The 11,307-nt window shown below is 42.0% G+C and overlaps 1 gene segment (V, D, J or C); it reads left to right on the top strand.

Moving 5' to 3' along the window:
- Positions 1–715: 715 nt before the first annotated feature.
- Positions 716–1,218, top strand: LOC120911205. The segment is given in 2 exon segments: positions 716–810; positions 884–1,218. Coding segments are annotated over 2 exon segments (384 nt in total).
- Positions 1,219–11,307: the final 10,089 nt, after the last annotated feature.

The following is an 11,307-nucleotide window of genomic DNA, read 5'->3' on the forward strand; positions in this document are numbered from 1 at the left end:
TACGGAAGTACGCTACGCGCGTCGCTGTTCGAAAAAATGACGTCACTTCGCGCAAAGCACGGCGGGAGTTAAGAAACGGAGCATGCGCAGTAGGTCCGGCGCGGGAGCGCGCCTAATTTAAATGTTAGCCGCTCATTCGATTTGGACCGCCTTGCGCCGGACGTATTTACGATACACCGCCGCAAGTTTCCAGGTAAGTGCTTTGTGGATCGGGAACTAAAACTGAAAACTTGCGGCAGTGTAACGTAAACGGCTTACGTTACACCGGCGCTAATGTACCTGAATCTGGCCCTATGTAACTATATGTAACTAAGTTTGGTATGTTGACCCTGGGCTCTAGGTGACCTTGTCCTGGCACTGCGCACACACAATAATACAGTATATATAATATATTTGTAGAATTAATTCTAATTATATATATATATATATATATATATATATATATATATATATATATATATATATATATATATATATATATATATATACACACACACATACACTGTATGCAAGACAATCTTTTTTAATCATTAATAGTCCGTATAAATGTATTAGACTATATATAAAGCTTTGTAGCTTATTTATAAAAAACACACTTTATATATGTTCTGAAATGATCAATTTGGGATAGCAATTTTATGAACAAGCAAATCCATGCAAATGATCGACTTTCTGCCTCTCATATAAACTGTGTGCAGTTATCAACCCTATTGGTAGCTAGATTTATTGGATGAATCTTTTGAATAACTCTTCACAACACCATGAGGACGTCTGAAGTTATATTTATTTTTATTATCTCAACTCTACCATGTAAGATGATTTTTAAACACGTCTCTCTTTTCTAGTTTACATCTAGTGGCTCACCTTCTTTTCCTCTTCATAGGTGTCCTCGCCCAGATTTCTCTGTCAATCTCGGCACCTGCTATAGTGAAACCTTCTCAGAATGGGAAATTGATTTGCCATGTATCTGGTGTGTTAATCACTGATGGAAGTAAAATGCACGCTGTCAATATCGTAAGGCAGTTTTTAGGAGGCCGATTTGAGTTTCTGGCTCATCTTAACTATGGTGAAGGAACAGGTTACAATCCATCACTACAGAGCCGACTTTCTCTGTCAAGAAACACGGCTAAGAATGAAGTATATCTGGAATTTAGAAGTTTAGGAACAGATGACTCAGCAACATACTACTGTACTGCTCAGAGACCCACAGTGTGCTAGGGGAAGCAGGTGCCTGTGCAAATTCCAAAAGAAAACATATCATAACGTTACATTTGAAAGGCATTCTACAACTTTTATTCTAATATATATATGGTATATATACACATATATGTATCCAAAGAAAAATGAGAACAAGATCTCCAATTTTACAATAAATTCTATTTACTTTAAATGTACAACTTCATACAAAAATTAGTGCAGCTGTGCAGTTTCAAGCAAAAGGTCCCCTTCACACTGGGGCGGGGGCAGCGGCGCTTTACTGTAAATTTTTCGCCGCTATTCAGCCACTAGGGGGGAGCTTTTACCCCCTGCTAGCGGCAGAGAAACGGTTAAAACCTGCAGAGGCGCTTCGCCGGCGGAATAGATGCGGTGCCCATTGATTTCAATGAGCAGGAGCCGTGGAGGAGTGGTATACACACCACTCCTTCACCGCTCCAAAGATGCTGCTTGCAGGACTTTTTTTACCATCCTGCTAGCGCACCACTTCAGTGTGAAAGCCCTCGGGGGTTTCACACTGGAGAGACAGAAGCGTCTGTTTCACATCGCTTTGCAGGCGCTATTTTTAGCGTTATAGTGTCTGCAAAGTGACCCAGTGTGAAAGGGGTCTAACAGTACTCTTCATCATGTTGCAGTTGATGAAGAGCTATGATTTTATTGAAACTGCGCAGTTGCCCTAATTTTTGTATGTAGTTGTACATTTGAAGTAAAAATACTTTGCAAGATTTAGAGATCTTGTTCTCATTTTTCTTGGATGTTTGTTTGGGTGGAACACAGCAGTAGTGTCTCGCTCTATTTTTGATTTTGCATATATTTGGGTTCAATAGATCCTGATGTCTCCATACTGAGGAACTGTCACTTGCCTAATTATATCACATGGGGGGCTTGTTAGCTCCCCTGTAAAAGCAATAGAGTTACGAGAAAAAACAAAGTTTTTTAAAATGGTAATAAAATGTAATAAAAATAATAAAAAGGCCCTGTAAAATAAGATTGTAGTTGTAATTTCTGTGTTGCACCAAATTTGCTCAGCTGTTTATCAATTGTATTTTTTGGGGTAAAATATGCAAAAATATTTTTTTTTTTGCAAACAAACACATTTTTTTTTTCAGTACTTATTACAAAATAGATGTTGAGTTAGTGCATAGCAAATAGATACCAAATGTGACAAGTCTCAAAACTATGTGCACCTAAAAAATGGCAAATAATTACGGTATCGCAAAAAATATGAATAGACAATGCCTTTGCAGCTCATTGGTTTAGAGTAAACCTTAAGCCCTGGTTCACACTGGGCTGCGGGAGTGAAGCCGTGCGAGTTCAGCTGAACTCGCACGATTTCAGTCCCGATTTCGGCCGCGATTTAAGAGACATCTGTGCAGGTTTCTGCACAGATGTCTATGTAAATCGCGGCCGAAACCACAAAAAGTAGTACAGGAACTACTTTTTTAAATCGGTACAGCGCCGCACCGATTAGGACAGTGTCATTGCCGACAATTGCCGGCAAATGCCGCCGATTTGAGATGCGATTTCACATGTGAAATCGCATCTCAAATCAAAGGAAATCGTACCCAAAAAAAAGCGATAATTAAAAAAAATATATATATATTTTTTATTTTCTGCTATAATACATATCCAATAAATAAATAAATAAATAAAACAAATGTATTTATCAGTTTAGGTCAATATGTATTCTGCTACATATTTTTGGTAAAAAAAAGCGCAATAAGCGTATATTGATTGGTTTGCGCAAATGTTATTGCATCTACCAAATAGAGACCAAAAAGATTTAGGGATCTATTTTTTAAATTGTTTTTACTGGTACTGGATTCCATCTGCAAATTGTAAAGGGACTGCGACATTGCGGCAGACAAATCTGACCGAAATTTACACTTTTTGGGGATCAGTGACACCAATACAGTGATCAGTGCTATCAAAATGCACTGATCACTGTATAAAATGGCACTGGCAGGGAAGGAGTTAACACTAGAGGGCGATCCAGGGGTTAACTGTGTTCCTTGGGAGGTGTTCGTAACTGTATGAGGGATGGGCTGCCTGGGAGAAGAGAGAGATTGCTGTTCCTGATCACTAGGAACAGCTGATCTCTCTCTCCTCCCGTCAGAACGGGGATCTGTTTGTTTACATTGACAGATTCCCATTCTGGCTCTCTTTCCCACGTCCGCAGTACCACATGCACAGAGCGATGTATAGGGTATACATGGGTTTGCGCAGCCGAGCCGCCTTGCCGCAGTATACTGTATATGCAGAAGGCAGTTGGCAAGTGGTTAAAATGTGTCCCGGCTTGGTCCTAGAAATCAAGGCTGGTCATGAATAGTCAGATACATGACAGTCTGACATTCAAAGCTCCCTCAGATGCTCAGTGATGGGCAGGGTCATCACATTCAACATTCAACTGTGCTGGGCACAGATTCCTCCCTCCCCCCAGCAGGGATCATTCGGGTGGTGGGGGTTTACATAGGTCACGTGACTCCGTGAGGCTGCAGAGAGAGTGGAACTGTGATATCTGTATGGGCACTGGGCAGCAAGGATGAGCTCTACCAGCAATCACGTCTCTAGCCACAGGTATCCTACTAGCCTGCATATTTGCTAAGAATGTACAGCCAGCAAAGATCTTTTAGCAATAAAAGGGTTAATGAACCCATTTATTGCTAACAGATCCTTGTGGGCCTTACATTATTGGCAACTATGTAATAAGCCAGAAAGATCCCTGGTGCAGGTGGCAAGAGACATAATTAGCTCTTTTATTGCCAGCAAAATCTTGCTGGCTGTACATTTTTGGCAACTATGCAATAGGCTAGTAAGATCCCTGTGGTGGCTAGAGACATGAATAATAATGTGGGTTAACCATGTCTCTAGCAGGGATGAGCCGAACACCCCCCGGTTCAGTGCGCACCAGAACATGCAAACAGGCAAAAGGTTTTATGCGAACATGCAAACCCTATTAAAGTCTATGGGACACGAACATGAAAAATTGTTAATTTTAAAGCCTTAGGCCGGGTACTCACGACCAAACATGTTCGCTGGAAAATGTCCGACGGGCTGTTTCCGGCGTACAAGGCTGTTTTGTCATTTGGCCCCCTGGCTTGTACACACCAGCGGACCATATTTCCCGGCGGACCAGAACGCGTGCACGTAATCCACGTTTGACGTCACTATAAAGGGAAAGGCCAAAGTCAATGGCGACGCCCTCTGTTCCGCTTTTGCTAGTTACGGCTTTGCTCGTGTTAGTGAAGGTTTGGTTAGAGCTGATTCGCGCTTCTCGGTCTCCTGGCTTTAGCAGGTAGTATTTTCTGGTTCAGTGCGTGTGCTTGTGGGTACGTAGTTGGCATTCGGGTACAGGCGTGCAGTTCGTTCTGCTTTGCAGTTTCGTACTGTGCGATCGTATCTGTGTGTCGTGCGTTCTTTGCAGGTACCGCTGGATTTGATTGTGCTTTCTGTTGGAGTGTGTTCTTGACTGACCAGCTGACCGGTTTGAAGCCATGATGGAGCAGCAGCGTCAATTTTCGCGAGTTGGTGCTGTTTATGGGATGGCTGCTGGATATGTTCATTATTCCAGTACTTTGGCCAGAAACAGGGGGCGGAGGCGTTTCTGGACCAAGAATTGGTTGCGCCAGCGTGACCAGTTCTCACATATGCCTCTGCTTAGGGAAATCCAGGAGAATAATCCTAATGACTATAGGAACTTTCTCCGCATGACGGACCCCGTATTCAACAGTCTGCTGGAACTTCTGTCCCCCTATATCACGAGGCAGGACACTGTGATGCGCCAAGCCATCACGGCCGAGCAGAGGCTTATTGCCACGTTGCGGTACCTGGCGACTGGGAGGAGCCTGCAGGACCTCAAGTTCTCGACAGGCATCTCTCCGCAGGCGCTTGGGGTCATCATACCGGACACGTGTGCTGCCATCATCAAAGTTCTGCACGAGGAGTATATTAAGGTAAGTTTCCTCATTTTAACCTCACAATGTGTCTTTAATAATGTTGGCAACTAACATTTTTTTTAAGTTCCCAGATATGCTGTGTGTTTAACTTACGTTCCCTTTTCTCACTATGCATGTTGATATCAGCTTTTACATGTTCTTTTTATTTTGGCCTACCTGCATATTTGGATCTTACCCAATATTAACCTGTCCAGCATGCTATCTTCGGGCCAACCCCCACCTTGCCACTTTATTTTTATTTTTTATTTTTTTTGTTAAAACAGTTTAAACACCCCCCACCCCCCCTTCAAAGTGTTTTTGTCCCCATCAGAGGGCTGTGGAGTCTGTTATTAATTAAGTGGGCCTATCTATTTGTGCCCCGAAATTCTCCCTTCATAATTTTAAAATGCTATTTTAAAAATGTAAAGTTGCACAAGGATGCTTGTAGGATTATGTTTGCAATGTTTATGTGCCAAAGTACTAAATCTCTTTTTTTGTTTGTCCCCACAGCTACCCTCCACACCACAGGAATGGCAGTCTGTGGCTTCCCAATTTGCAGAGCGGTGGGATTTTCCTAACTGCGGTGGAGCAATAGATGGGAAACACGTCCGCATTGTGCCCCTACCCCACTCGGGGTCCTTCTATTATAACTACAAGGGTTATCATAGTATTGTGTTGATGGCGGTGGTGTCGGCACAGTATGAGTTTCTATATGTGGACGTGGGGAAGAACGGCCGGATGTCAGATGGGGGAGTGTTCTCACGGACTGATTTCTATGATCGTCTCCAAACTGGTGGTCTGGCATTGCCACCAGATGAAGATAATGTGGAAGGACTTCCGTTTGTGTTCCTAGCGGACGAGGCTTTCGGGCTTGGACCTCACCTAATGCGGCCTTTTCCCCAGAGGACCCTCACCTTAGAGAGGAAGGTGTTCAATTTTCGGTTGTCCAGGGCTCGGAGGGTAGTCGAGAATGCCTTTGGGATCCTCACCAACCGGTTCCACCTGTTCCTGACATCGATACATTTGGCGGAATATAAATTGAACACCATTATATTTGCCTGCTGCATTTTGCACAATTTTCTACGCAGGCACTCCCAGACGTACCTAGCCCCCATGGGCTCTGAGGCAGGACTACCCTCAGAGAACATTCCTGGCCTGGACACTGGTCGCGCTGGCTTGGCCCCCCAATCTGCTCGTGAGGTACGCGACAAATATGTTGAGTACTTCATGGGTCGGGGGGCCATTGCTATGCCAGATCATATTTCTTTCTAATTCGGCCCCCAAAAGAAAGGAATATTCTCAGAACTAATAAATAATTAGACCATTGGACTTTATACAGTTGTTTGTCATTACTGCTTTTTCTCTATTTTTCTGTCTTCCAGGTTCTCTCCAAAAATAGTGCACTTCTAGTGCCAAATTTACTTACTCAGATGTATTAACTAACCACATTTGCACATTATTCACTCATCTACAAACTGGGTATTCAGTCTAGAAATAAGAAGCCACTCATTTTTCAGCTTTTGATGTCACAACTATATTTTTTTATTTTAGTCCTTTTTCCCCAAAAAATGCTTCTTTTTTGGATTCAAACATTTTTTTTTAATTTTGTGGTGTAAATATTTGCTTTTAATTCTTTCATTTTTTTTCTTTATTGACAGTGATTATCAAGAATACTGATCGAAACACAATGTAATAATTATTTCAGTGAAAATATACCCCAGAATTTTCTGGCTTGTCTCCTATATATCTATCTATATATATCTATATACACACTTCTAAACATATATTTTTACTACTTTTGAACAAAATTAAAGGTTTTATTTAGTTTGGTTTTTAGTAACCCAGAATAATTTATATGTTTCTATTTTTTGGGGTGTTTTTTAAAATATTTTTTACATTTTTTTTTTTTCAAATTTGCTTGTTTTTTATAAGAAATTTATTTACATTTAAACATTTTTGGGTAGTGTTTTTCTACAAAACATTTTTGTGCTTTGTATTTTTTTGTGTATATATTTTTTTTCTAAATTTTAACACAACCAAAAAGTTTGGTATTTTTTTAAGCTAATTATTTAACTTATTTCTTTAGGTGATATTTATTGTTCGTTTTGTGATCTGAAACTGTAAACATTTACAACCAAAACAAGATCAACACCAAAAAATTAAAAAAAATAACAACAGCAGTCAGTCATGGATGGTGTGCTTTCACACTGGAACACGCCAAAATTTCTAAATGCACACATTCAGTGAAAAATCGCCAAATGTCATTGGTTAAACAGACAAATGGCCACATGTGCTATCTGACATCATGGGTGATCAATGTCTGTGTTTTGTGGGAGCAAACCCTTCTTCCTCTCAACTACTTGAGGATCGAGGAGGGGTTTGTACCCACAAAGCACAGACAATAGATAGTCTGTGATGGCAGATAGCACATATTGGCACACTGTGTGTGCATTTAGAAATTTTGGCGTATTATAAAGTACAAAAATTAAAAATGGTTTTGTGGGCGGGGGATGGGCGGGGGATGGGCTTTTGTGTTTCAGTCTTTGACACGGCCCATCATGTCAATGATATTTTTGAAATTCTGTTCGATGACTAGCATCCTTTGGCGCATGTTGTCCATTTCCGTGCTGCACTCTGAAATGACATTTCGAACATTCTGCTCCATGACGACCATCCTTTCCCGCATATTGTCCATTTCCGTGCTGCACTCCATTACTTGCTGTACAATTATTGAAGCACTTGCACGTGAAAAATGTGCTACACCATCTTCATCCCCTAAAAACAAACAAATTGGCATTCAAAATATGTAAAGAGTTTCCGGCCTATCTGCATATCTTTGGCCCTATTAATGTTGGGGTGACACTGACCTGATGGCCTGATAATTTCCACATCCACAATTTCACAATCTTCGATGACTCCTCCTTCTTCCACCACCTCAGCCTCATCCTCCACGACTCCTCCTTCTTCCACCACCTCCCCCTCATCATCCACGACTCCTCCATCTTCTTCCAGAACTCCTTCTTTATCCATCAATACCCCTTCAAAATCACGCAATTCTGCTTCGTCCAGTTCCGCCTCATCTTCACCGAATTCTAAATCCAGAGTTAAGTCTTCCTCCTCTCTTCCTTCCACATCCTCCTCTCTTCCTTCCACATCCTCCTCTCTTCCTTCCACATCCTCCTCTCTTCCTTCCACAGCCTCCTCCTCCTCCACATGTGGAGGTGTTTGATTTTGTGGGTGTCTGGCCCTCTCTGCCTCCTCCAATTGCTGGCGTCTTCTTTCCCCTATAAGAAATACGAAAAAACAAAAGGTATACTCATCAGCACACAGATATTGTATATCATAAATCGCACACATTGCATAGACGATACATTTATGATGATTTTTGTTTGTTTATTCTTTCAGCAATCCTCCATTTTTGGCGTAGTTCTAGGCCAAGCTCTGATCCTGCCCCTTTTTTGCAAAGAAGTGACACACATGGATGTCCCCCCAAAACCCAAAAAATTAATTCTCGTCGACCCTCCAAATAAATATCCTTTGATTGTTGAGACACAGGTGCTTTGCATTTCCAGATGTTAAAACATCAGCTTTATTTGCATTTTGGAGAATGAATCTTGTTTGCCTGTCACATTCACTCAAGTAAATTTCTGTGATTTTGCTATTCAAAAATGTTTGCAAACAAAGTTTGTGGCCAGTCAGCCATGTCCAGGTGTGTTGTTCCTGGACTAACCTCGCATTTCTGCGAAACAATGTCATATTACGCGTGTTAACTATTTCACAATATTTGGTAAAGGTTGTTCTTTGACATAAACACAATACAGTATCTACACGTGTTCAAAAGTACAAGCAGGCCAAGGAGGCAGATGTCAAAAACTACATATCAAAACATTATTGCAGACATTCCCCCCCCCCCCTTAAATAATATGGACTTACTTTTACGCAGAATTTTGAGGATCTTCTTCATGTGATGTGGCTCCCTCAATTTTAAATCGGACCAACGCTTCCGGAGTTGCTCCTTGGACCTGGTGACACCAAACATTCTCCTCATTCTCCTTGCCACCTTGTCCATTATGTGTGACTTTCTACGGTTCGGTGTTTTGTAGGGCCCACATTCACCATCATAATCCTTCCTCCTCATGATGTAAACCAACTCCACCATTTCTTCAAACGCCATATTAGTGGCTTTATATCTTTTAGGCCTGGATCGGGACGATCCTGCCTCTGTCCCTTCACTTGCGCCATGAGAGCTCCGTGCCCGCTCGTGTGACATCGCCATCTTTCCTTCCCACAGAGATTAGGGGCGTGGAAACGAGGAAATGTCCCGTCATGGGCGGAGATGAGGGCGGGGATTCTTGCATATGCGGAGTGTCGCGAATGCCAACAACGTATTGACGTAGGTTACGCGGAGAATATTCGCGCGATTCCAGAACCTACACAGTTAACGCCATATTTACATTTTCAATTGATTAGGGGCATGGCAAAGGTGACGAGGGCGGCGTTTCATACATACGCGGAGTGGATAAAAGGCGCATGACGTGATTACGTTGGTTACGTGTTAATTCATCGAGCGTAACAAACGAGGATTTTGAGAGAGGTAGGTAAGAAATTTAAACATGGGATCAGCAGCGGGCTATAAAATGTAGAGCCATGGGATGGGGGTTTGGTCTGTTGGTTGCACAGTTTTATTAAGCTATTATGTCTCTTGGATACCAGAATGTGATTTTCGTACCCAAATGCTTTTGTAGACATCACAAAATCTAGATGTCAAAAATGATGTAACTCATTACCAATTATGTAGGGTGTATTCAGATCAGGCCAAGTATTGTTCTGTGTTGGTTGGACAGAGGTCATTAGGAAGTGTCTTTCATGTAATCAATGCTGAGGGGCAGGATATCTACACATGCAATAGTGCCTTGAGGAATGCTGTCATTTGTAATAATTGTGTATGGTTGTAGATTTCTATTATTTCCTGCAATGGAACCAAAGGGGCGGCATGTAGTAAAAAAATGTTAGCTACAACCAACCAATGGGGCAGAGCTGGCCAGCATTTTGTAAACAAGAGACACTGTGTTTGTATTTCTATATAGGTCCTACTTTTTTAACAACATATTCTATCAATGTAAATGCTGAGCATTTTTTAAATCATGTTTTTGGTTTCTTTTTCTTTTTGTAATCTAGACTAAAATTACAACTATAAAAATTTTCTATGGATCTACTGCAGACCCAAGACATTATCCAGCATTTGCTGGATAAATTTAGAGAAATGCCCATCCTGTGGGATTCAAAGCAGGACCATTATCATAACAAGGACATACGAGCGGCAGCACTTGAACAGCTAGCAGCATACATGAGGACATGGGTGCCAGAATGCAGTGCCAACATGGTGAAGGATAAACTTGCCAACCTCAGGGGCACATATAGGAGAGCATACAAAGCTCACCAAAAGCAGCTAAGATCTGGAGCAGCAGCAAGACCACCAAAGGAACCCAAGCTGTGGTATTACAACCAGATGTCTTTTTTGCGGGATCAACTGGAAGGCAGGCCATCTATGTCAAGTCTGAATCCCAACCTTCCCTCCACGCTACCTTCCAGCGGGACTTCCCCAGATCACCACAGCCCTGCAGAGTCGGATGAAGAGGGCCTGGCTGACAGAGAGGCAGATCTGCGCCTCTACGATGATGAGGTATAGTAGTTTCATAACTATTTATGGAATAATATTAATTATTGTTTGATTCTTGACTTGATATTGGTTAATAAAATACAAGCTGGGAAGCAAAAATCAAAAGTGGTGGGCAAACAAATAGGTGTCAGGGATGACAACTGCAGGGGTCAGAGGGTGAGTCTGTTTTCAAGTTTAAATTAGCAGCAAAAAAGAAGATTCAAGCATGAAAATGTGAGTGATTATATTTATAAATATATTACAACATGTCCCTTTTTTTAACACAGGAAGAAGAGACCAGCCAGGAGGTGGCAGATCCTCTCCTCACTGACAGCCAGGCCGAAGGGGTCAGTGGCAGCCAGGAGGAGGCCGGGCCCAGTGGCGTTCAGCAGCTCCCCAGGACAACCACCACCAGCCAGGCTCCTCCCCTCCATATTAGGCCACCAGGCCGAAAGAAGAAATTGGGGGCAGTGGAGGAAGCCAGCCTCCAAATGATTA

This window comes from Rana temporaria, chromosome 1 (assembly GCF_905171775.1).
Source record: "Rana temporaria chromosome 1, aRanTem1.1, whole genome shotgun sequence".
Classification (NCBI taxonomy): Eukaryota; Metazoa; Chordata; class Amphibia; order Anura; family Ranidae; genus Rana; species Rana temporaria.